The sequence below is a fragment of the Caenorhabditis remanei genome, chromosome X, assembly GCF_010183535.1.
Source record: "Caenorhabditis remanei strain PX506 chromosome X, whole genome shotgun sequence".
In the NCBI taxonomy this organism is placed as follows: Eukaryota; Metazoa; Nematoda; class Chromadorea; order Rhabditida; family Rhabditidae; genus Caenorhabditis; species Caenorhabditis remanei.
This window is the reverse complement of record NC_071333.1, coordinates 15,156,040-15,183,185: the sequence shown is the minus strand read 5'-3', so window position 1 is coordinate 15,183,185 and position 27,146 is coordinate 15,156,040. Positions and strand designations below refer to the sequence as shown.

At 37.2% G+C, this 27,146-nt stretch overlaps 5 protein-coding genes across 5 annotated transcripts; 1 reads left to right on the top strand and 4 right to left on the bottom strand.

Moving 5' to 3' along the window:
- Window positions 1-10,037: 10,037 nt before the first annotated feature.
- On the bottom strand, window positions 10,038-10,672 carry GCK72_024999 (uncharacterized protein; the record flags this gene model as incomplete). Its single annotated transcript, XM_053736153.1, has 2 exons — window positions 10,038-10,248; window positions 10,668-10,672. 2 exons carry the CDS (start codon window positions 10,670-10,672, stop codon window positions 10,038-10,040), a joined length of 216 nt encoding a protein of 71 aa, XP_053579719.1.
- Window positions 10,673-13,430: 2,758 nt separating this feature from the next.
- GCK72_024998 (uncharacterized protein) lies at window positions 13,431-14,206 on the top strand (the record flags this gene model as incomplete). The annotated part of the gene is made up of 3 exons (XM_053736152.1): window positions 13,431-13,526; window positions 13,574-13,753; window positions 13,898-14,206. The coding sequence occupies 3 exons, from the start codon at window positions 13,431-13,433 to the stop codon at window positions 14,204-14,206; spliced, it is 585 nt and encodes a 194-aa protein (XP_053579718.1).
- A 740-nt stretch (window positions 14,207-14,946) lies between these two features.
- Window positions 14,947-15,880, bottom strand: GCK72_024997 (uncharacterized protein; the record flags this gene model as incomplete). The annotated part of the gene is made up of 5 exons (XM_003101099.2): window positions 14,947-15,045; window positions 15,096-15,344; window positions 15,395-15,517; window positions 15,645-15,815; window positions 15,860-15,880. The coding sequence occupies 5 exons, from the start codon at window positions 15,878-15,880 to the stop codon at window positions 14,947-14,949; spliced, it is 663 nt and encodes a 220-aa protein (XP_003101147.2).
- Window positions 15,881-16,266: 386 nt separating this feature from the next.
- Window positions 16,267-16,739, bottom strand: GCK72_024996 (uncharacterized protein; the record flags this gene model as incomplete). The annotated part of the gene is made up of 4 exons (XM_053736151.1): window positions 16,267-16,380; window positions 16,429-16,545; window positions 16,596-16,646; window positions 16,692-16,739. The coding sequence occupies 4 exons, from the start codon at window positions 16,737-16,739 to the stop codon at window positions 16,267-16,269; spliced, it is 330 nt and encodes a 109-aa protein (XP_053579717.1).
- Window positions 16,740-17,332: 593 nt separating this feature from the next.
- On the bottom strand, window positions 17,333-19,269 carry GCK72_024995 (uncharacterized protein; the record flags this gene model as incomplete). The annotated part of the gene is made up of 6 exons (XM_003101122.2): window positions 17,333-17,473; window positions 17,559-17,773; window positions 17,848-17,986; window positions 18,030-18,156; window positions 18,812-18,944; window positions 19,188-19,269. 6 exons carry the CDS (start codon window positions 19,267-19,269, stop codon window positions 17,333-17,335), a joined length of 837 nt encoding a protein of 278 aa, XP_003101170.1.
- Between the last annotated feature and the right edge of the window lie 7,877 nt (window positions 19,270-27,146).

Genomic DNA, 27,146 nt, shown 5'->3' with positions numbered 1-27,146 from the left:
TGTTAAGGAGGTGTTTCAACGAAAAAAAACGGCGTTACTCACCAACGAGCACGTTTTATTCAAAACATATAAATTTAATCAACGGAGAGTAGATGCAACGCCGGACGTGGCGAAAATCCGACCGATCACCGCAGGCATCCCAATCGCACTTTAAACTACCAGCCACACTTTAAACTGTTGGGATTCTCTCCCCGTTTCTTCTTTCCCGGTTAAATTCTCCTCCCGGTCATTCAAAACTAATTTGAAACATGTTGATTTGTCTAAAATATGGCCAATAATTGACTTTTATACAAAAATTCTGTTTAGAGTTCAGAAATTTATGTTGAAAGTTAGCGGTCGAAGACTAACTGCATCTCTCAGAGAAAAATAAGAATCATCCCAAAGAACGTGTGAGCATCATAAGTTGTGAGATAAGCGGTGTAACATAAGAACGCAAGTGTAACCTTTTTATTTTGGAAATCTCCTCGATAGAATAAGAAATATAGAGAATGGGTAATTATAGTATAAAAAGTCAGTTATTGGCTATATTTTCCTACGATGACTTCATAGGGGACTGGTGACATATTTTTTATAAATCACTTCCATAGGGCTATAAAAAATATGCTATAAAAAGACAAGGCCCAACACAAACATTCTCACTATTACAGCTAGTGTTTCTTAATCTGAATAACTCTAAAAGTTTTGGTACTTTATGGTTTAACGGGTGTTTATTTAATTAACGGGTGTTTATATTAGGTTGATTCATAATTTTCTGCAATTTTCGAGCTTGCCGGTTGTCATTTTGATTTCTCGGCACAGAAGTCGTTTTTCGATATGATCTTTTTTGTGTTTGGTAGACCAACTCAAGTACTTGTTACAGTTTCAAAGTTTTACTTATGGATCTTTTTCCCGCCGAGAGCGGAGCTTTGATTTACAAGCAACTTTTTGCGTTTTTGAAACGTTACATTGTTTTCATTCGTTTCTGGTCTGAAAACTAGGTCATTCGAAAGAAAGTTGTTGATGTATGTTAACAAAGGTCTCCTTGTTTTAACGCAAATACATTTTGATTCAAAAGATTCGAAACAAGAAACTTGGATTTGACTTAAGAAGTTCTTCTCTTTCAGCAGTCAGATCTAGATTTGGAGTTATAGCAGTGCGAATCTGTGTCAAACAACCTGTAGGTTGTCAACTTTATTAAGGGTGACTTACGTAATTGTACTTCATGGATGGAAACCATATATCGGAATAAGAAAATTCGTCGTTACATACCACACGTTTTGAATCAATATGAGATGGCACATCACATGGACCTAAGTTGGTTCTTAGTACTTTTCCACCCAACACGCGTATGGTCGGGCTATTTATTTATTAACAATAAATAGTGGAGTTCTTACTCTAACGATGTGAGGAAAGTACAATGTGTGGACTGAGATTTACGCTCTCTGGGTGTTCTCAAACCTGAAAAAGTGGTTTTTTGGCTCTGATACTCAGTACTCTGGGAGTAGTGGTAGGAACTCCTGAATAATGTAAGGGAAGTAACATCAGATGTTCACGTTTCAAATTTCAATAAACTTAAAGTCATGTGACTACAAGACGGGGAGATATAACACAAAGACATTTTTGGTATGACAACACTTTTTTCAAGTGTTGAGAAAGTAACCCACAACAAACTGTTATCATCTGGCTGGACAATTTTTTCAATTCAACGTACTCATCCAGCCTTCTTCTCTCTGATAAAAAACTTTTTGCTTGACTCCAAGGTCATTTAAACCGGAAAAAATCCGAATGAAAAGGGGATATCAAATAGAAGCAAGTTCCCTCTTCAAATGATCTCAAATGGATGGTCTACGCGGAGAGAATCAGAATGCTACCAAAATCTTGTCAGAAGACCATTGGTGCTGATAAACAATATTTTGAATTCGAGAAGTCTTTCTGGATTAAACAAAATAGAAGCAAAGTTTTATCGAAAAATTGCAGAAAATTATGAATCAACCTAATATAATAGACGGGTGTTTTGAGAATTAACGGGTGCAATACCAAAGTCTAAGAATAAACGGGTGTTTATAAATCATTTTTTCAGTAGTTTTCATTTTTTCTGTTCATTCACTGTTTCACCATTTATTGCTATTTTCTATCGTTTTACATACATACTTTTAATTATTTGGTCCCCAATCACTGATAAGTGTCTTCCAGCATCGCACGCGTAAAACTGATGAAGGGTGGTTACTCGATACGCTGTACTGTATTATCACGGCATGCTTCTTCCAACCGCGCTCTACCGAAACCAAAGAACATTGTGTGCAAAATTGAGAGATGCGGAGAAAAAGAAACAATTTTCAAGGGCATTATGGTGGAGCGCAGTTGTAAGAACTGTGCGGAGCTAATAAGTGTGGAAACATTTCTAACACATCATTTTTCGATTTGAGCAGGATATCCGCAACTTTTGAGGTGATAGACCAGTTTCAGAACATTGTTGATGCGAGTCTCTGAGCTGGAGCATAGTGCTGGATACTTGCAAAGCGATCCACATTCCGTTCAACCTTGGAAAATGGGATATTTGCAGGTAAGAGTAGGTTGATAACAACACCTAAACATGGTTTTGCCAATGGAATACTTTAACCAATTGTGAACTACAGCCAATTTGCAGCAGGCTTAGATAAGTTTTTCCCAACTTAACCGGTATCAGGATACCTTAGGAAAGCTTTGTAAGTCATAGACTATATTAGCTAGGCATTTTTGTCTATCTGAGACATTTTCTGCTAACTTCCGGGAAGTGTCAATAAGACATGACTTACACATTCTCAGCCAATCCTAATCAAGTATAGTCTGTCTTAACCAATCTCAACCAATCTGAACTGATCATAGCCTAGCTTAGTGGATCTCAGACTATCTCAGCCAATCTTAGGCGATCTAAACCATTCTAAACTAATATAGTCCCACTTAACTATCACTACCCCATCCCAAACACTCTTACCTTCTAGCGACAAGGTGATCACCACCTACCAAAAGCAATACACCGACATACATTCATCAAGAATATCGTCAGGAACCACGTTCGTGTGCTCGTCTAATACGGTGACAACGACATGGCATGCAACTTCATGATGGGACAACAGTCGATCAGTTGGGACTCCGTAGAACATTGAAGAAGACTCCATGGAAGTTCGACAGACAAATCGCTGGATTCAAGACACTCTTCGATGGGCTCAGCTTTATTACTATCCGCGGAGCCGGACATACAGTAGAGAGCATAAGTGAGTTCCCCTAGGTACTTTTATGTGTAACTCAGCTGAATCATGTCCGTTTTGCCTAAACTTTTTTTTGAAAGGAAGCCAAAATATTCAGCAATACGAATATATGTTTTTTGAAAAACTTCCATCACTGATTTTTTTGATAATCGATTTTACCTGATTTTGATTTGAAAATCCGAAAAACAACTTTTTATTTTTCTCTTGGAGATATTGAGTTTTTTGTTTCAAAATGTTGGAAAACTCTCAAATAAACAAAAAATTGTGTTGAATTGGCTTCTCAACCCCTGAGCATCGTGCTAGTGCTCCAGAAGTCAAAAGTAGTGTCTTCGGAAAAATCTTCATAACTGATCAAAAAAGGTTTCAAATTAGCCAAAACATGGTTACAGATTAAGAAAAAATGTTACAGATTAAGAAAAAATAAAATTTCTAATGTTTTCACTAAAAATTTTTTTAATTCCTATTTTTTCTCAATTTCTGGTATTTTCTGGATGAAAAACAAACATAACTTTCAAAAATTGCATTCAAGATGCTTTATCACACATAATAAAACACATTTATGTGTTCCTTGTTCGTGCTGTAGTCAGAAAATACCAGAAATTGAGAAAAATAGGAATTTAAAAAAATTTTAGTGAAAAAAATTAGAAAAATTATTTTTTCTTAATCTGTAATTTTTTGATGTTGGTTTGTAGAAAAACACAAGACACGTCTTTTGTTGCATGTTTTGGCTAATTTGAAACCTTTTTTGTTGAGTTATGAAAATCTTTCCGAGGGCACCACTTTTGACTTCTGGAGCTCTGGCACGATGCTCAGGAGTTGAGAAGCTAATTGAACACAATTTTTTGTTTATCTGATCATTTTCCAACATTTCAAAACAAAAAACTCAATAACTCCAAGAGAAAAATAAAAAAATTTTTTTCGGATTTTCAAATCAAGATCAGGAAAAATCGATTATCGAAAAAATCAGTGATGGAAGTTTTTCAAAAAACATACATTCGTATTGCTGAATATTTTGGCTTCCTTTCAAAAAAAAGTTTAGGCAAAACGGACATGATTCAGCTGAGTTACACATAAAAGTACCTAGGGGTACTCACTTATGCTCGCTACTGTATGGCGCCACAATGAAGAGCACCGCGCGCTGTTCAACAATTCTTGCTCAATCATCCACTTTAAGTTAATCTATGATAAAAGCGGCGTTATTTGTTTTTTGATGATTAACACTCTTTGGTTATCTAATAAAAAATATGCTCAAATGAAAGGTGGCTAAACTCAGGCTCTGAATTTTCGGCAAAAGAAAAATATCTTTCGGAGCCAGGTCCGAAAAATTAGCCTATGACGAGTTATGACGCTTCAAACCCCTTCAAACTAATTTCTACATTGGGAGATTTCAAATTCGCGCTTGCATCAGCCCGGATCATCATAGCCAGCATATCTTCAGTCTGAAAGTTTTTTTTTAGCAGAACTTACCAATTTTGGAATCCAATGCCCGACAAACCCGTTTTTCTTGTTTTCGAGTTGTCTATCATCGTTCCATCTATTGCATTGCCCTTGTCACCGAGTCCTGTCCTTGATTCCGTCATTCGTCGTTGCATCGGTTGATTTTTTGAAAAAAGTGTTAGGGAATTAAATAAAAAAGGAAGAAAGTATCACGTTTCTTAATATTGAAATTCTTATAATCAATCTATAATCTTAATAATTATAATCTTAATATTGAAGCACACTCTAGATCGGGAGGATTCAAATCCGCGTCTACTGAGGTATCCCTCAGCCCGGATAAGTATAGACCTCACGCAGCGTAACTGACTGTGTCTAACCGGAACCGACACAGATAAGAATGGAGGGGGAAGTTAATTGAAAAGAAATTATCCTGTTTATGGATATTTTTATAAAATTCTGGTATATGAAAAGAAATTATCATGTTTTTTGATATTTTTATAAAATTTTGATATAACCTAGATCGGGAGGATTCAAACCCGCGTCTACTGAGGTATCCCTCAGCCCGGATAAGTATAGACCTCACGCAGCGTAACTGACTGTGTCTAACCGGAACCGACACAGATAAGAATGGTGGGGGAAGTTAATTGAAAAGAAATTATCCTGTTTTTGGATATTATTATGAAATTTTGATATAACCTAGATCGGGAGGACTCAAACCCGCGTCTACTGAGGTATCCCTCAGCCCGGATAAGTATAGACCTCACGCAGCGTAACTGACCGTGTCTAACCGGAACCGACACAGATAAGAATGGAGGGGGAAGTTAATTGAAAAGAAATTATCCTGTTTATGGATATTTTTATAAAATTCTGGTATATGAAAAGAAATTATCATGTTTTTTGATATTTTTATAAAATTTTGATATAACCTAGATCGGGAGGATTCAAACCCGCGTCTACTGAGGTATCCCTCAGCCCGGATAAGTATAGACCTCACGCAGCGTAATTGACCGTGTCTAACCGGAACCGACACAGATAATAATGGTGGGGGAAGTTAATTGAAAAGAAATTATCCTGTTTTTGGATATTATTATAAAATTTTGATAGATGAAAAGAAATTATCCTGTTTTTGGATATTTTTATGCAATTTTGATATAATCTAGATCGGGAGGATTCAAACCCGCGTCTACTGAGGTATCCCTCAGCCCGGATAAGTATAGACCTCACGCAGCGTAACTGACCGTGTCTAACCGGAACCGACACAGATAAGAATGGTGGGGGAAGTTAATTGAAAAGAAATTATCCTGTTTATGGATATTTTTATAAAATTTTGATATATTCTAGATCGGGAGGATTCAAACCCGCGTCTACTGAAGTAAACCTCAGCCCGGATTAGTATAGACCTCACGCAGCGTAACTGACCGTGTCTAACCGGAACCGACACAGATAAGAATGGTGGGGGAAGTTAATTGAAAAGAAATTATCCTGTTTATGGATATTTTTATAAAATTTTGATATATTCTAGATCGGGAGGATTCAAACCCGCGTCTACTGAAGTAAACCTCAGCCCGGATAAGTATAGACCTCACGCAGCGTAACTGACCGTGTCTAACCGGAACCGACACAGATAAGAATGGTGGGGGAAGTTAATTGAAAAGAAATTATCCTGTTTTTGGATATTTTTATAAAATTTTGATATAACCTAGATCGGGAGGATTCAAACCCGCGTCTACTGAGGTATCCCTCAGCCCGGATAAGTATAGACCTCACGCAGCGTAACTGACTGTGTCTAACCGGAACCGACACAGATAAGAATGGTGGGGGAAGTTAATTGAAAAGAAATTATCCTGTTTATGGATATTTTTATAAAATTTTGATATATTCTAGATCGGGAGGATTCAAACCCGCGTCTACTGAAGTAAACCTCAGCCCGGATAAGTATAGACCTCACGCAGCGTAACTGACCGTGTCTAACCGGAACCGACACAGATAAGAATGGTGGGGGAAGACAAAGTTTAGGGCGAAAAACTATCCTGATTCTAGAGGTTCAAACTCACGTTTATCAAAATGATCCTCACGCTATTCTTCTCGATCCATTGCTTTCTTGTAAACTGATTCTTGCACATGACCATTACTCATCCACCACGACGGTTCGTTTGCTCTGTCCACTTTAGTTCAGCACTGAAAAAGAAAACACTAATTTGTAAATTCAGTGAGTATATATAGAGATCAGAGAAAAGAGTGAGACGAAAAAAATCATGGTAATGAGGATATCTCAAAGATGGCCAAAAGGAGAAAATAGAAGAGTCACCATCTACTACGGATGGATACTGGACGACTGAGCCAAGAATATGATGTGAAGAGACTGAGTGTCAGTGGGCGGAGTCTAGTAGACATCAGCTGGTCTGATAGTATAAATCATAAAAAGAGATTTCTCATGAAGATAAGTGAGCAGGTGGTTTGTGTTAACTGTCATGTGACAATAGGGAAATTCAAACGAGAGTGAGATTGGATCAAATGAGACGACCGCCATCTGGGGAATAACAGAAGTTTCCTCTAATGCGACCGTTCGAGGTTCCAAGTTTCCCACAAAGACCGATTTCCCAGGGAGATAAGGAGGCAGATGGAAATATGTGAAGACAATATAAATGAAATGGAATAAACACACAACAGATGTCGTAAGGTCTATTGTCAATTTTCTTCACAAATACTACCTGCCATGGTATTTTCTTAAGAAATCCCACCGTATAACTGAACATATGAGGTTGGAAGAAATGTTTTGTAGTGCACACGGTGCCAACCGTACAATATTGGAATGCAGATTTTTTTCGAACCTCGGAATCTTCGTTCTATTGTTTTTTTATTGTTGGTGTATTGTTATTCTTCACATATGACCATCTGCCTCCTTATCTCCTTGGGAAATCGATCCTAACGCATCACTTTGGGGAAACTTGGAACCTTGAATGATCGTATTAGAGGACACACCTGCCCTTCCCCAGATGGCCGTCGTCTCACGTCACCCGATAAGACTCTCGTTTGAATATTTTCCCAAGACAACATAGAATAGATAGACATTTGCCTATTGTCTCATTAGTGTTAACACAAGCCACCTGCTCACTTATCTCAATGAGAAATCTCTTTTTATATGGCCTATTCTATTAGACCACCAGATGGCTGCTTTTTACTGGACTCCGCCTCCTGACACCCAGTTTTTTTACCTCAGCTTCTTGGGTCAGTCGTCCACCATCTCTTCGTACTGGATGGTGACTCTTCCATCTTTTCTTTTTTGGCCATCTTTCATATATCCCTATAAATTTATCTCGTTCTTATATGTCCTTTTTGCTCAATAAGTTCACAAATTATTGTTTAATTTTTCAGTACTACAGAAAAGCTGAGAGAAAGGAAACCAAGCGTCGCGAAGGATGAGGGATGGTCCAATGCAAAATAAGATTGACAGGCAAGCAATGGAACGAGAAGAATCAAACAACCATCACAAAAATAGAAGTGAGTTATAACCCCTAGACACTTTGACTTCCCCCACCATTCTTATCTGTGTCGGTTCCGGTTAGACACGGTCAGTTACGCTGCGTGAGGTCTATACTTATCCGGGCTGAGGGATACCTCAGTAGACGCGGGTTTGAATCCTCCCGATCTAGATTATATCAAAATTGCATAAAAATATCCAAAAACAGGATAATTTCTTTTCATCTATCAAAATTTTATAATAATATCCAAAAACAGGATAATTTCTTTTCAATTAACTTCCCCCACCATTCTTATCTGTGTCGGTTCCGGTTAGACACGGTCAGTTACGCTGCGTGAGGTCTATACTTATCCGGGCTGAGGGATACCTCAGTAGACGCGGGTTTGAATCCTCCCGATCTAGGTTATATCAAAATTTTATAAAAATATCCAAAAACAGGATAATTTCTTTTCAATTAGCTTCCCCAACCATTCTTATCTGTGTCGGTTCCGGTTAGACACGGTCAGTTACGCTGCGTGAGGTCTATACTTATCCGGGCTGAGGGATACCTCAGTAGACGCGGGTTTGAATCCTCCCGATCTAGATTATATCAAAATTGCATAAAAATATCCAAAAACAGGATAATTTCTTTTCATCTATCAAAATTTTATAATAATATCCAAAAACAGGATAATTTCTTTTCAATTAACTTCCCCCACCATTCTTATCTGTGTCGGTTCCGGTTAGACACGGTCAGTTACGCTGCGTGAGGTCTATACTTATCCGGGCTGAGGGATACCTCAGTAGACGCGGGTTTGAATCCTCCCGATCTAGATTATATCAAAATTGCATAAAAATATCCAAAAACAGGATAATTTCTTTTCATCTATCAAAATTTTATAATAATATCCAAAAACAGGATAATTTCTTTTCAATTAACTTCCCCCACCATTCTTATCTGTGTCGGTTCCGGTTAGACACGGTCAGTTACGCTGCGTGAGGTCTATACTTATCCGGGCTGAGGGATACCTCAGTAGACGCGGGTTTGAATCCTCCCGATCTAGGTTATATCAAAATTTTATAAAAATATCCAAAAACAGGATAATTTCTTTTCAATTAACTTCCCCCACCATTCTTATCTGTGTCGGTTCCGGTTAGACACGGTCAGTTACGCTGCGTGAGGTCTATACTTATCCGGGCTGAGGGATACCTCAGTAGACGCGGATTTGAATCCTCCCGATCTAGAGTGTGTTTCAATATTAAGATTATATTTATTAAGATTATAGATTGATTATAAGAATTTCAATATTAAGAAACGTGATACTTTCTTCCTTTTCTATTTAATTCCCTAACACTTTTTTCAAAAAATCAACCGATGCAACGACGAATGACGGAATTAAGGACCGGACTCAGTGACAAGGGCAATGCAATAGATGGAACGATGATAGACAACTCGGAAACAAGGAAAACGGGTTTGTTGGGCATTGAATTCCAAAATTGGTAAGTTCTGCTAAAAAAAAAACTTTCAGACTGAAGATATGCTGGCTATGATGATCCGGGCTGATGCAAGCGCGAATTTGAAATCTCCCAGTGTAGAAATTAGTTTGAAGGGGTTTGAAGCGTCATAACTCGTCATAGGGTAATTTTTCGGACCTGGCTCCGAAAGATATTTTTCTTTTGCCGAAAATTCAGAGTCGAGCTCTATTAAAAATCTCAATTTTTTGGAATGCCGGTGCCCCCTTTAAGCTCTGAGTTTAGCCACCTTTCATTTGAGCATATTTTTTATTAGATAACCAAAGAGTGTTAATCATCAAAAAACAAATAACGCCGCCTTTATCATAGATTAACTATCATAGATTAAGTGGATGATTGAGCAAGAATTGTTGAACAGCGTAATACATCTGTGGTGCTCTTCATTGTGGCCCCATATGTCCGGCTCTGCGGATAGTAATGAAGCTGAGCCCATCGAAAAGTGTCTTGAATCCAGCGATTTGTCTGTCGAACTTCCATGGAGTCTTCTTCAATGTTCTACGGAGTCCCAACTGATCGACGAACTGTTGTCCCATCATGAAGTTGCATGCCATGTCGGTGTCACCGTAGTAGACGAGCACACGAACGTGGTTCCTGACGATATTCTTGATGAATGTATGTCGGTGTATTGCTTTTGGTAGGTGGTGATCACCTTGTCGCTAGAAGGTAAGAGTGTTTGGAATGGGATAGTGATAGTTAAGTGGGACTATATTAGTTTAGAATGGTTTAGATCGCCTAAGATTGGCTGAGATAGTCTGAGATCCACTAAGGATGGCACCAGGTTTTTGGGTTCTGAAAAAGTGAAATTGTCGACGGGATGGGTAAAGTAACAGAACAAAAAAGTAGAAAAATGACCTGAACTCCTTTCTTCATTTTGTGTTCAGGTAGATCGTTCAATCACATTGAGAGAAAATATTCAATGCAATGATGAGCAGGTGCTAGTTAAGAACTGAAAACAAAGGTTTTTAATCTAATTATTTGTCGAAACCTAAAAAAAACTCTCGAATACTCACTTCATTTGAAATTTGTTAAATTTATAAACAAATTTCAGTTTGTCGCATACTACCACGGGACTGAAGATTTTCCCACTTCTTTGTCAGTTTTCCATTCAGCCACAACCAGTTGATTTAAAATTGAGCAACGCACATCTGGTGAATGAGATGGAATGCGATAAGACGATTTGTTGTCCATCCGGTCTTCTTAGCAGTCTAATTTCCCGGCGTACGATATTTCACGTTCAGCAAGCTCTCTGAAAGAATATTTCATCTTTTATTGTCGGTGACTGACAAAATGCAGATTGTACTTGACACAAAGGTTCTACGCGCGTTGTGAAAATATGTAGTATAAGGACCTGAAAAGGGATTTTTCAAACTGTAAAAACTTCAGTTAAAGGTTCAAATCATCTGATAACTTTAACCACCTACTATGGAATAATTGATTATGAAAGAAAAACTCACTTTCGACTTTTTCTTAATTTGTCAAAGTTACTTGGGCATGTGGTCGATAAATCCACCCAACAAATGCGGCACTTCAAATATATTGTCTTGGTTGCAATTTTTAACGTTGTTAGAAGGTTAAACACTGACAGCTAAAGGAGCTTCCAAAAATTTAGCAAAAGTGAGCCGGTCGTTCAGGCATCCTTCCTTAGGTTCTGCTTATTATTCAGTTTAACGCTGTACTGCACGTATTAGCATCGTTGAGAAAGTGTATACGAAACAATAGTTTCAATATAGTAGAACGACTTCAAAACTCACCTGACACATAAGAATACTGATCTTTCTTCTTTTTTCTAACATTCGACTGTGCCACAAGACAACAGAGAAAGGACGAAAGATAGGATGCTGTTCGGTAAGGTATTCGTACAATCGATGGGCCTTCGGGAAGCATATACGCGATTAACATAGTCTCCGCAGCAATTAGGAGATGGCCTCATCTTTTCGTTACTATATTCCAACTTCCTGCAGCACGATTTATGACTTGTGATGAAGCAATGACGTAATTCCTGGAAAACATGAAACTGCCTACGGGTGAGATGATGTTTCTGTACAAAAAGGAGAAGAATAACCTGAACTTTTGTTTTCATGTTGTTCACGTGTAAACTTCCTGTCAAATGTCCGAATCGAGGATTTCAGAATATTAAAGAACTGAAGGTTGAGTATTATTCAGAATATTCCAACTACGTACTGCAACTTCACATTTCTCGTCTTCTCGTCACCGTTTGTACTTGAAGGATTTCAACTACATTGATACAGACATGACCACATCAAAAACATTATTAGTGCTTTTTGTTCCTTGTCTTATATTTTGTTCTATTCGCAAATTGAACTTCAATGTTTTCATTTTTTCACCAGAACCACCTGAAAAAAATGTTTTTGAAATTTTATAATCAAATAACAATTATGATAAACACTAAAATTTTTTTAAACTTTTTTTCTGAAAGTCAACTCTTTAAACAAACAAAAACTGTTTGAAGAAATCAGAAAATAAGAGGAAAAAGTAGAAAATGTATTTTTTAATTAAGATAAAAAACTCACTTTTTGCACTAACAGCTGTATTCCATTCGTGCAGAATTTTTTGGAGAAAAAATCCGGTGATGAATTCAAGAAAAAGATAATGTTTCTGAGCTGAAAACCGTTAGATTCTGAAACTATCGCATAGAAAATAGTGTCGATTTACGATAAACAACAGGCAATGTGAAATATCGGAGTGTCGTTGCTGAGTCACCTCGTTTATTATTTCCTGGCAGACAAAAAGGGAAAAGAAGAGCAAATTTTAAAAAACGGAGGCTTTCAGAAATGTTGAAGTAGTTTCAGATTTTGAACATTAACTTATTTCAGATAAATAGGCAAAAACATGCACAGAGTTGTATACTTATGAGACATAACAATATTCTTCTAATGATCACATTTTTGTGATTTTCACATGTAATGAATGCTAAAACGTTCTATTCAAGTCACATGGAATTTGAAAATGAATTTGGGCAACTGGAAATGTCTGTATTGCTCAACAAAATGAGAAAAGAAGTCAGCCTCTGACACTTCCCAGGTTCCGCTAGCCGCTATGTTTTGCACACACCGCGAACCCCGCCTCCTCTACAATATACCGTAGGCAGAACGGAAAATGTGTTGTTGAGACACTGAGTGAATTTGGAGATAAAATGTTCTTTCTGAAATTTTTTAATGGAATCTTATAAATTGTCAAGAATAAATCACTTTGACACTAATTTCAGCAGGGATGGTGGAGAATAAACAAAGTTATGAAACATGAAGAAAAATGACTAAACACTACTGGAAAGCAGCAGTATAATCCTTAGAGATAAGTAGAGTTACAAGGCATTTAAAAATTCAACTAAAAATGTGTAAATTCCGATTCAAGTATGTAGATGAGTCAAAATATCAATTCGCGTTGTCTTTCCAGTTTCACTTCCCCAGTATTTTCCCTTTCCTTAAATTCATATCTATCATACACAACATTTTCTTCTACTCTTCCATTTTCCATCAGTCGAATGCGAAAAAAAGAAAAAGAACAAGACCATTCCCAACCTAATGAACATTTATCAAAAAACATCTTATCACTTCTTCACCATACACTGTATCTTTTTCGTTTCTTTGTCTGTCACTCCCCGTCCAATAGAAACCGAGAATCTCGATGGCTAGCACCACCCACCTCATCCACCTTTCCAATTATTTTTTCACTCGCCTGATTCGTGCTATCATCACTATCAGACTGATAACACCCGTGACTTCTACTTCTTAACAGTTCAGTTCTTACAGAAAATGAACTCGAACCCTAGTGCGCCGGTCGCTGTCAACCACAACTACAATAACAACACCATCAGTAATAATAACAACAACAACAATGATGCTGAAGAGGTAAGAATCTTAGGAGGAACCAAGATTCCGATAATTGACAACTTTAGAATGTGTCGGTAAGCCGATTAGACATACCGAAACTTTTCACCGTGTCTGACACCCAACTTTTGACACCTCCGGTTACGGTATCTGACTTATACCGTAAACCACGAGTCCGCGCGGAACCTCCAATTTTGGCCCCAGTGGCCACATTTTCTTACGACACTTCTGGATTCATGTCTGATTCGGTATAAAAGAGCTAAGCTGAGCTCACTAACTCTTTTGGCCGTTCAGCACTTACTAACCGCTTAATAAACCCAACCATACTAACTTACTCACAGGCTTGATATAACAACCAATTTTATTCTCTTATCATCAAATGTATGTTTCAGTGTCACCCTCCGGAGCCTACCCCTACTCGTTCAAACAACCGGCAGAAAAATCGTAAACCAACCAAAGGAATTGGGAAAGGAAGACCTCTGAAGACCGAGGGACCGAAAAAGCGACGTCCGAAAACTGTTACCACTATGAAGGCGGCCGAAATCGCCCACAAGTACGTTACCAGAGAGATGGGAGTTACTCCTACCGTTATCACGTTTGCCAACAAGCAGTTGAGCTCAATGTCTATCTCCGACGCCCCACAGGACCCAGCGCCAAGTTCAGCAACTTTCGCCCAAGAAAAAACGTATTTCCATCTTTGAACTTTTTGAATATTTTGCAATTTCCAATATCTAATAAACGATTTTTCTGCAAAATGTTCATATTTATTCTAACATGTGAAAAGAACTAAGGCATGCGTAGAAAAAAAAGCGTTCTCTGTCCAATCTCTCTTATCACTAATCTCCCTCTAGTGATTTTCCGCAAGAACATAGGTACAATGCGACTGTTCGATCGTTTCCATTGACGTCACAAAGAAGCGAAAACCAATAATTTTGACAGATTTACAGTCTGAAGTAAGACAGATAACGGCGTCGAAATTGAAGTACTGCCAAACTTTGTATGTTATCAAATTGTGGGGCACGTTTGACTGTTTGTTGCAAGGAAGGAAAATAGTCTTTTCAGTACAATAAACCAGTAATTGATCTTGGTTTTAGAAGTTTCAAAAATAAATCAAACCCAATTTGGATTGCCACCTTTTTCTAATCATTTCTATCCGCCTCGTCTTATATCATTAACACTAGATCACAAGTTTCTAAACCAAAAAAAAATTCTCCCCTCATTTCATTTTTAAGGGCGAATGATTTGTGGTTATCTTTCACTGTGGAATTGGTTCTTTATATTGCATCAGGTTTGATTAACCTATCTTTCGTACAGACTTTTTTCTTATCGGGACGGGTTGAACGCGAAACGCAACGAAAACAAAAAAAGGGTTGATGAATCGAAAGTTTATCAGATGAACGATATGAGAAAGCAAAAATTTAAAAAAAAAAGAAATTATCGATCACCAGATTCTTCCCATTGGGAATGCTTGTGATGGGAAACGAGCTTGTGATGATGGGCGTCGTTTGACTGCATCTCGTTCAGCATCCAGCATGATTTTCTGAAAATTTTATAAATTATTTAGGCGAGTTGTGTCAAATAAAATAGTACTTCCAAGACCGACTTCTGACTGGGAAATTTGCCACGAGGCATTTTCTTGTGGCTTTTCTTTGTCAACTTCTTTTCTTCCTTTGTCTTCCTCTCTTCTTCTTTTCGAAGATTGAGGAGAGGATTGAGATTAAGTTTGAGCGCAGCTTCATACTCTTTTCTTGTCGGAATTCTGTTCCTGGCAATCTGACGGCGATAGAGCTCCTGGTGGCATCTTGCAATGGCGTCATCTCCAGGTTGTATGAAGGCTGCCTGTAAATGGAAGAAATTCAAAATTTGGATGAGAACTAGGAGTATCTCACCAGTATTTCTGGTGTGAGTCCCTTGATAAGAGGCAGAAGAGGCGAGGGGCGACAGATCACGTGGCCAGTATCGGCTGGATCGGTTTCGATGGAGACAACTTCCCCGGGCTCTGGATATGACCTCTGTAAGAATTATTGACAGTTCCATACTACATCGACTGATAACGACTAATATTAGTAAAAGTGCAAGATGGGCGTTTCTATTTTAAAAGTTCACACTGTTCAAATGGTTTTACTTATGAGGTAATACTTTAAAACCGTTTATCAGCAGAGCGTTGACCGCATTCTCATTTACAACCGTATGTCTGATGACTTCTCCATTCTCCAGGGTCCTCTCCATATAATGGAGTTTTGGTGGCCTCCCCGATGGTAGCATCTGGTGCACAACTGCAACGGTGATTGGCGGTCCTCCAGATGGGTTCTGAAATTGATCTGTTTTTAGGGGATTTTCACAATTAATCTTACCGGGAGAGTATAGAGACTCATCTCTCAGCGACCAGCAGCTGTATGAAAACAGCGAATGAAATGAGGGTTGATGTGGAAAACTCTTATCAGAAACGTATATGGAATCGAAAAAAAAAGACTTCGATGTAGGAATTTTTTGCCTAAAACATTATCAACTGTCATTTTGACAGATCGTACGATAAGTGCCGTACTAACCGTACCATGTGATGATTTTAATGTGCTAATGGGAGCTGATCAAAGTACTAAGTTCAAATTTCTCAATTTCTCAAGGCTACTGTAACTTGGACCTGTCATAAGGTATATGGGGTGTACAATCTAGACAAATTACGAGACATTATTATAATCATATAAAACATGTACTAAACATGTAAAAGGTACATTCACTCTAGAATCATGTGATTTTCAGCCTAACGGCGTCGTTTAGAGTTCGGTTTTGGTAGTTGATCGATATCATATAGAATATCTTCATATTTGTCTGTACATTCGTTGAAATCTAGTATAGACTTGTGAACTTCATCCATCTGAAAATTTCTTATTAATGGACAACATTTCTGTGTCTGTTTCCAAACCCATTCAAATTCACAAGGTCCATAAGAAATCACAATCTCCAGTTTTCCAATCACTGCTTGCAAAATTTTCTTTGCTTTGTCGTATATTATCAGTTCTGTTTCCACGAATTTATTATTCTGTAATACTTATGACTTCGATTTTTGTTATAATGGAGAACGAAACTCACAAACATTTGCATTGTATCAATAAGTCTGTTGCTGGTTCTACGGTATCTAGTCTGAAATTAAGGCGAATGCTGCTAAGATATTATCTTACAACTTACTATTAATTCTACTGATAAATTGAATTTGACAGTCGTCGGTTGCTCCATCAGTGGGAGAAGTCAAAGAATGAAGTAAAGAAGTACATAGTCATTCACAAAAAGAGCAATCCTGACAATGCATCAGTTTATCGTTGTCGAAAAAGTTGAACTCGTCGGAGGTTTTATGATTCGGAAGTTGTAATCCATTAGTCAGAGTGGTAAGGAAGGAAATCTGAAGATTTCTTTGGTCTCAATCTGATTTAGAGGTCATGGAAAACGTGTACTGTACTTTTTGATGATTTTATCAAATGTAGGAAAAATTTTATAGAAAAAAATTAAAAGCGGACAGAAATACAGCAGAAACGTTCAAACGGAAAAAAGCTCGTTGAGGTTTAGAAAATTCACAGATTCAAAAAGGGAATCGAATTATAGGACGGTTTACGGGCAAAAAAAGAATTTGAAAAAAATTTGAAAATGAAAAGCGAACAGTTCACAGAACTGGACAAAAAGCGAACACAATTTGAGATTGGATTTGGGATTTTTTGGTATGTGAAGCAGATACGAAGGTATGTAACTAACTAACACGAAAAAAGTTAGAAAGCGGATAGAGAAAAAGAAAATAAACAGAAAATGATATGAGATACAAAAAATGTGAATATTGTTTAGTGTACACTCGGAGCGTATGGTGAAACGGAGCGGCGGGCCCGGTTTGTGCTAAATCCTTGTCCATTATAGCTGTACAGCTTTTTCTTGCCATTTTCCTCGTCAAATCCACGACGCATGAAAGAGATGATGCAGGAAATCTGAAATTGAAATATATTGTATTAGTATAGACAATCGACATTTCCTTGAAATGTTTTAATTTCATAAATCGTTAAATCCCCTTACCAAATTTCTCCATGCTCCCAAAGTGGGTCTCTGTCGGTTAGCTTCCCATTCTACAGCTGCCTGAGTCATACATTCCGCGAAAGTCTCCCAGTACCCTGGCTCGAAACCTCTTCCCTGCATTGCGACATGGCGTTTGCCAAGATTCTCAAAGTATACTTCAAGTTTGCCAGGATAATCCAAGTTGCGGATGACAAAGTCCAAAGTTTTAGTGTACACTGAAATGGAATTAATTATTCAGATGAAGTGCTTATTCTCGCATTTATAGAGTAAGGGCGCGTTTGATACTCACCAAGTGCGTGCTGGCGGAATCTTGGATCATATTTCAGGCGTCCGGTGGGGATTTTCTCGAGTCCAAAGATGGCCTTAATGTCTGGTTGGGCAGTGAGAACCATAAAGAAGATTTTGGAACCAATATGATCCGCTCCAGTCTGAAACAAGTATATAGCACCAGAAGTTAGGGTGTTTACAAACTTTTCGAGTTTTTCGCCAGCTCTGTTCCAGTAGAATGCGCTCGCGTCTAGTCAAAAAGTGCTTGCACTTTGACTTTGATCCTGCCGCATTTGCCATTGATGTCGCCTCTTCCTCATTAGGCTCACATCTGAAATTCTTTGTTTTATCCTGCTGGGTTCCAGAATAGCAAAAGACAAAATTAAAAATGGAGAGATCGGAGGTTCAAGGGTTCAAAATTGGTTTGCAGCGAATTTTCATGTGATTCGAATGATTTCTTGGTTTAATGGTTAAGATTCATTATTCATTTGAGTTGTGCTCATCCTCTTTTCGGTGTTGTTGTGGTCAGATGAGGGTGCACCAGGTTTATTAGTCTATTCAGGATTACGGTATTTTCTCGTGAAGGACTAGACATATCTTTTCCCACGGAATACATCCAAACAAAAGGTCGAAATATGAAATCCAAAAAAACAAAAACAATTTATTGTCGGACATACACTTGTCGGATATACACTTGTCGGACCTTATTCTGCACTATTCAACCTGTGCCCCTAGTAGCTGCCCAATTACCAAAAGAAAACAGTGAATTATTTACTGGAATTCGTAATATTATGCGGTGTTACAAAAATACATGAACTGATGTGGGCCAAACCAAAACACACGAAAATTTTATATTCCAAGTACCTTTTTGTGAGCGGAAGTCAATCACGTAATTGAATGGGACCCTGATTTCTGGTAAATATTTTTTTGAGGTTCAGAAATCTAATAGTACAAAACCCCTAAATAGAATGTTCCCCGTCACTAACACTGAAAGTTTGCGCATTTCTGGTATATCATCCTCCGCATTCACATCGCAACTGGATACGGTAAGCCGAAGTGGTGCACTTTCTTCATCTGCTTTTGTTGGTGGGCTTCGATCAGTTGCACTTCCGGAAGAAACTGAAATAACTACATGAGCTCTGAATTCAATTGAATTTGTTGCGAATCTATCTTGAAATTTCTCCCCTCTAGAAAAAAAGTTGAAAAAAGTTCGAGGACCTTGGCCCAAGGTCCCTAGGGATTTCTGGAGTTGCAAGAAACTCTAGTGGGCGTAAAGATAATTTCTGATCGTTTCGAGTGATAGGAAACAAAAAAAAGAAAAGAGTCAATGTTCTCGCCCCTGTCATGTGTTCGGAAGCTCACCTTTTTTTGTTTTCGGTCTCTCAACCTTGTAGCGTTTCTCCGCCAACGATTGATGAGGGCACTTGCTGTTCTCCTGACCCATTTCACAACAAAGCTATTTTTGGAAAGTGTTCTGAAAACCTTAATTATACGTGAGGAAGTGAATAGAAGGTCAAAAAAAGAATTAGGAAATTAGATAAAGATCGTGTAGGAGATAGAAGAAAAAAGATGAAATGACGCACCACTGTCTAGTATTCGAATTTGAATTCGAATTCAATTAATGTGGGAGGGAAAAGCGGAGAGAGATGAAACCAGAAAAAAAAATGAATAAATGAAACAAAACTTTTTTATCGGTTTGAGAACAAAAACCAGTGGAAAAAGGATGAGTGGACAAGACGACCAAGGAATACCCCGTTTTCCCAGGAGTTACACGTCAGAAAATACGGAAAATTTGAAAAAAAGGAGAAACAGAGAGGAGCATGACATCAGGACGACAACATTCTCGAAAAGGTTGAGAAAAGAAGAAAGTGTTTTTCAGGTAAGTAGATACATGAAACCTAATCCTGAAGAGTCAAGGGATCATGTTTTCTTGTCTCGTCTCAATAAACGTTGAGTTTACTTCGATCCCATCCACACTCTCGAGAATTCCTTCTCTTTCTTCTCGAAAGCTCATTCTTCTGCAGGAGGGGAAGATATGAGAGCAAAAACGAGAGGTGTCAGAAATAAAATAGACATTTTAGATGACTACTGACCATTTTTCAACTCGCCCAGTTGCAAACTTGCTCATTATAGGTTATCCCTCTAGGGATTCAGTGTGCTTCCGGAAGTTTGACTCATAGTCTCTATAAAAGTTTCTATAAAAGACTGTTGACGTCAAATATTCACCCAAAATGTAACATTCTGGAAAGTCTATTCGAGATGAATGAAATGAGAAATTTTGGTGAAGAAGAAAGAAGGGGGCGGCGCTTAGAAGACCGGTTTCAGCCGAAAAGAGGAGGAGTCAAGAAGGAAATTGCTGAAATGGAGAAATCAGGTATACAAGGAACTCCAGATAATTGTGAAATGATGGCAATCTGGAAAAGAAAATGATGTAAATCCTGGGAACTTTTAGAATACGAAATGTCTGGAAAACGCTACACGTGCCACAAATAAGATGATGTAGTACATGTGAGAATAAAATTAATGAATTAGAACCGTGAGAAAATCTTAGGAGGTATACTGTAACTCACAAGATTTCTTTTATTTTCAGAAGTTCAAACGATCAATGGTTCTTATTTCTTTATAGCTGCAAATGAGAGCACACCACAGAAATCATCAATTTGAATATTATTAGCTTCCATTTTTGAGATAATGATAAATGGGTTGTCATCATGCATCTCTAGATGTGACTACTAACAAAACACACTTCAAGTGCACATGTCAAAAATGTTGCTGAGTGGAAATGAAAGCGTGGTTGGGTAGTAAGAGCGGTGCACAAAAAAAAATAGAGAAGATATAAGGAACACGGAAGTTTTAAACGGATGCAGATGTTTGTATTCTTTTTAGGCTCACCTGAACATGAATTTGCGAAGTTCACATTGTTTTCAATATAAAAAGCAAAATAAACTCTACTAGAGGAAAAGTTGAAAATCAAAAACCCGCAACAAAGTAAGAAATCAAGTTATATAGAATTCTTTGCAGAAAAAGCAAAAAGGAGAACTCAATACACAAATCCTATTATACTAGAAGAGGAGCATCGCAGAACACGTATCACAAAGCAAAAACGTCATGAGAGTTCTCGTTACCTGCACTCATTCATTTTAAATCATTGGGATTTGGCAGGAAAGCTGCAAAATGAAAAAGAAATAAAAGGTTAAGCACCCCGTTTGCAATGAAAACTTGGTGTTGTTGACGGGAATCAGAAATTGGTTGGAGATTCCAGAGGATATTAAAAGGAAGAATAGTCTTAGGAGCATGATGACATTCAATGTGCTCCAGACTTCCGTTTTTCGGTAATTGGAAATTATTAAAAAGTCATTTATAAACAGATTATTAGAAAAATGCAATCTAGACTACGCATCATGTTATGATTTACTGAAAATATTTAGACAGGAATTATTGGATTATCGTCGCCTCAAATGTGACTTAATTTTTATTTATAAATCTATAATCAGTAAAGAAATGTTCTGTGAAAATGATCTATTCACCTGTTTTCCTACGCATAAATTATGGAAAAGACAAAAATACTGCGTTAGATGTAATATTAAGAACATTAACAAGCTGAATTCCCAGTGCTTTTTTCAATAAATCCACCTTTATGCTTCCCGGTCGAAATTTCATGCCAGTCTTTGAAACAAACATAAAATCCTATATCTTATTAAATTATTTGTTCTAAATTGCTATAACAATAAAGTATACTGTATACCCCCTATCCCGTGCTTATTTCCGTCTGTTGTCCAAGATAATTGTCCTTTGCCAAAATGAATAAATATAAAATAGAAATGATCAAAACAACTTAAGAAATCTTCACGCTTAAAGAAAATGAATTGAGAAAAGAATACTCACTCAGACATTCTGCCTTGTCTGCTTCGTTTTTAATGCTCCTCAAACAAAAAAAGAATGCCGAACACAGAATTGAAGAAGATGAGAAAAATCCAGGCAAGGGTCAGGTTTCAAACAAAAGTCAAATATTCATTCCTCACATTGGGGACGCGCCAGTTTTGGAGGATAACGGGAGGGGTGTAAAATTCGATTCCTTAGTTAGAGTTGTGACCGAAAACTCTTGTTTCGCACGTTTTCCAGAATTATCGAAAGAGAGATTCGGGTGATGACGATGACGCAACAAAACTAAAGTAGGTTCTATGATGGAATCAGATTCAAGTGTAAATATTTCCTGGGTGCTTTGAACTTAGAAAGGAGGAAAAAGTTGAACTTATGAATTGAAATTGACACCGGAATCCGAATCTCAAAAACTGGAGATCGTGTGCATTGAAGCTTACGAACGGCGGTTCTTGCTGCTCAATGCATTTGTCAGGTGGAATTTTTTATCCGGCTGGCCTCTTTTTGACCTCAAGCCTCCAGATGCGGCATATATCCAACATTTTTGATGGATGAATGCGATAGCGGACGCATCATTTGTCTTTGCTCTTTTAGTTCTTTCAAAGTTTCGAGGTTTCAAGTTTCGAGATATCAAGATAGGTATTACACAGTTGACGGGTCAAAAAACAAGTGAAAATTGTTCAAACGAGATTTCTGAGCAACTTTCAGAATGTATCAGACGCCGCTCACACGTCGACGTAAGCGGTTTTGTTGTTTTCTCACACCCATACACTTTATGAGTGATGTACTTTGTAAGGAGACAAGTAGCGAGGGACGCATGGCTGAGTTTGAAACCTATGAGTTTCATTTCTGGATATGAATCATCATGTGAAACATTGAAGTAATAAAAAAGACAATTCAGAGATCGCTGAATAAGGAAATTCTAGACAAAAGTTTTGGGAGTGAAAACATGTTTTCTATTTTCACTATTTTGACCGAAAATTTGAAGGAACACAAGGTTTGTTGAACAAGGAACTGAAAAAATATCTATTCAAAACTCAAAACTATTGTTTTATTTCTGAACGCACATTAAAATTCATACCTAGAAAAAAACCTTTTCCGGAAATTTCAGAGAAACAGGAACGCGCGTTCTTTCCTACTCATGGTAAAACCTCATTGGTATCAAATTTCTCAGGATGAGATCTATTTCTAATTATACGCATCCACAGAACAAGACCTACACGCAGACTCAAATATCTCCAGACTACTCCTTGCACTATTTATTATCCAGACGTTTCCACCGGCACTCCAGTGCAACAAAGAGCACAAAAAGTTTTGCAATATTTTTTGAGTGTTTGAACTGAGAAATGTCTAATTAGCGTACCAAATTAGAATGCTAGTGGTACGATTTCGTAGAACTATGTAACAATCGTGCAGAGATAGAATAAAGTCTAATGAAATACCGGAAGAGAGGCGTTGCGTGGTCTAATTGGACAACTTTAAAAATTTGTATGTGATTCATTGATAATTGGTGGAGATGTTACTCAGCACAGAGCACAAAAGCAAGATCTCAGAATTTTTTGATCTCAAAAAACTAAAAATGAGAAAGGGGCATGTGTAAAACAGACATTGGCTCAATAACTAATCAGTAAACCAATCACATCACGTTGTCGTCTAAAATCAAATCAAAAAATGTCCATATGATGCATATAAATAAATCAGATATCTAATTTGTGTGGGATGTTGTTTCTAGAGTTCATTCAGTTTCACATTGCTCTGAGAAATCGAAGTTAAGATGAAAGATGACGCGATTAAACGGCAGCAGAAAAAGAAACATATAAGGATGAATGCTTGTAGAACATGAATTACAATTGTGAATCATGTGTTCATTTGTTGAAAAAAAGAGCAAAAAGAATTTAGCTACCGTAATACAAAGAACTCAGCATAATAAGGCAAACAGGGAAGCACATTGTAAAGATCACAAAAAGAAGAGAAACACTAAAAGTCACCCCCCTCTAATTAACATAAATAAGTCAAGTCCTCGGAATATATTTTTATGGTCAAGGTTCAAAGGTTGACCTCGTCAATTTCTTATTTCCCTTATTTCAAAGCGGGAGATCCAAAAAATAGCACAAAGATCTATACGGAGTGTTCGCTAATCATAAATGTATTCGTTTTTGTGTTTGACATAGTTTTTTTCCTCCGTTAAGAGTATGATGTATTTTGAGAGAGAATCGCTTTTTATGACGACACAGAAGAAAAGGAGAAGTGCAATCCTTCATAACCTTCCTACTGACTTTTCTACACTTTTCATTACCCGTCAAACTCGTCATAAACAAAATTCAATTTCCTGTCAGGATTCCCATATATTTACCCTATGGCTAGCTGTTCTTCGAATAAGATGATTTTCTCTCGAATCTCTAAAAATACTCTAAAAAGAGAAGCAATAAAACAAAAAAGAAACAAATGAGCTATACAAACAAAAAAAGGAGATTCAGCTCAAAGATTCGTAGATATACATAAATGAGGGGGAGAATTACGAATCCGATGTGAAAATAGGAGGATGGCGTTTCGAATGAGGTAGATTTGTGAGATATGAACAAGGAAGGGAACAAAAGTAGACTGCGTGCAGAAAGATTAGCAGAATTACGCAAATAGAGAGTTTTCATTTAGTGAATTGCATTGAAGTCTTTAAATTTTCACTGTTGATCATACGAATATTTTGAAAACTAATTTTATACGAAAAATTGTACTTATGGTATTTCTTGGGTGTTTATGAAAACATCCAATTATTATTAATAGTCTTCTAAAAAAGACGAATTCAAAATGAGATGTACCTCTAAAATTAAGAAAACCGTAAATACATTTGTACATGATGTCACTGAAAAAATATTCGGTCAATTTATGGAAAACAAGACTTATAAGTGTGGTGGTCCCTAATGACTATAGCTATTGAATAAATTAGCTTTCTCAAAATCTCATGTTTATTCAACACTATCTAACTTGTTGTCTCTTGTCAAACTTTTTGTTGAGACCACCTACGACAAGTCGTTTGTGACATTTATGGGAAAATGAGAAGACGAGGGAATGAAGAGGGTGGAATAAAATGTTTCATTGAAAATACTGCTCGAGAAGTGTAATTAACATGTTTTTACGAAGCTTTCTTTTTTTTTCATTCAATTACATTTCTTGTAAGAATATGAGTCAGAAAAAAGAGAAAAGAATGAAAGAGACGCTTTGAGAACACTTCAAATTCAAATTTTGTATTTTCTGGAAGACGTCAACTGAAATTTCGTTTAGCCTTACGTTTTCCGGTACCAAATTTATAAAGAAATATTCTGGGAAAAGGCTACTCCCGTCTAGAAGACTCTATACCGAGGAAATATCTATTCAGACAAAAAAAAGAAGATATTTTTTGTGAAATGTCGTTATGATTTCCTGTTGTGTTTTTATGTTTTATATTCAATTTTGTTTCGTTCCTCTCACGAGGATACTCCTCAGTTTGTTTTCGTCTAAGGATGTTCCAGACAAAGCTAATTTACGAACACCTACTTCCTTGTCTGAAAAATGTACTTGTACCTATATTGAAAAAAGGAAATACCGTAGTTGCGAATCTAGAATTTTCTTTCCAATAATAAAAAGAAATCAGAGTACAAAATGGCCCACACAGATAGCCCTCCCATCCACACGTGTAAAACAGCACTGCGTTATCTACACAAAGGGGAGAAAAAGATGGATGAGAGATAGACAAGAAAATGAGCACCCGTAAGTTGAGCACCTTTGTGCACTGACGTCAGGAGGAGCGATACCAGAGGTTTCGATTTGCGTGACTTTTTAAACGTCTCGCCAAAGGATACAGATAACTGTGAGAGGGGGAAGGTGGGACGTTTAAGTGGACTCTCTAAAAATACAATAGCCTTTGATCCAAACACTGATTTTGGGTTTTTGAAGATACGTGCGTTCGCTTAGTTCAAAGAGTTTTTTTTCAGCATAAGAAAAGGGATTTGTGCTCTTTGAAGTGCGCAGTTTGGTTAAAGAACAATAAAGAACAAAGAAAGGTGTTGCGATAAGCGTCAGAATGGATGAGTGCAGATTCTTTGAACTTTTGAGTATACATTTAATGTTTTAAAATGAGAATTATAACAGGAACTTCCTAAATTGAAATTTCCACTTCAATCTTGAATCAGCTGCTAGAAGCCATCATTGTGGTTTGTAGCTGTTTACATTTTATCGGATTTCAGTTTCTGACTATGATCTTCGACATTTCCAACAGAAAATTGATGCTCGATGAATTGCAACAAAAAGAGAAGCATTTCGAGTGACTTTTAAAAACGAAAAAAAAACAAAATCTAAAATTTATCCGTTTCTCACACTCCTCACTCCTACGGGATAAGAATAACAAACGGAAACAAAACGCATCACAAACCATTTTTCCACGAGGATTCCAAAAGATGTTTTGGCTTAACAAAACCTCTCGAAAAGCTATTGAACTTTGTTCCACTCTCGAAAAAAGGTGATAAAATTGGGGAGGCGTCAGTTCTCGACGACACATGGCCCATTTCCAAAATTGGGTTTCGTCATGGATGGGAAAGGAAATTGGAAAAATAGACAGAAGTGAAACACGTGGTTCCTGTTTTTTTTTTCTTTGAATAGATAATAGAACATATCTCAATTCCTAGATAGGATTCCAAAGTATTCAAAAAGTGACAAACGACCAGAAAATTCTTATCTTGAAACACATTCTAGGAAGATGTATGAGTTTGCAATGGGAGAAGAGGAGGAAGATAGAAAACTCATTCTGTTTAGTCAGGCAATCTTTTGAATAGGAATGGGCACAAAAAGTCGTGAGAATTGGAGGGAAACGAGAATAGAAGTGATGCACATTTCTTGAAATGGGATAATAAAAGGAAATAAAATGAGAACAAAATTGGATGATTTTTTTTTAGATATTGACTGTCTTTCTTTATCATGCCAGTTTTTGAAAAAGAAATCAGATTACTACCTGAGCAGTTTTGATAAAAATCCATTTACATTTCCGATATCTGAAAAAAATCAAAAATCTCATAACAAAAATACACCTGCTCTTCTTCTTCTGCATATTTTGTTGTGCAGTCAGAAATTATATAAAGATCAGACAGCATCCGCTCATTTGCGCTTTTCACACAATGAACATTGCAGACAGGCTTTCCAAGAAAATAAGGATCCACTGGAATTCAAGTGTGTTCCAGTCTAGACTACTCTATCTCAATTGTTATTTATTTGTTACTCACTATTAATTAAGAATGAACTGACGCATTAGATAAAGGAAAAGTTAAAATAGATGACTGAAAGAATAAAAATAGATGCTTCATTTGGAAAAATTATGTAGGGACTTGCAGTAAATTGCAGTATCACGGTTTCGGGGCACGCAAAAATAGTATCGACAGATAATCGAAAGGGAATGGGGAAGAAGACAATCTGATT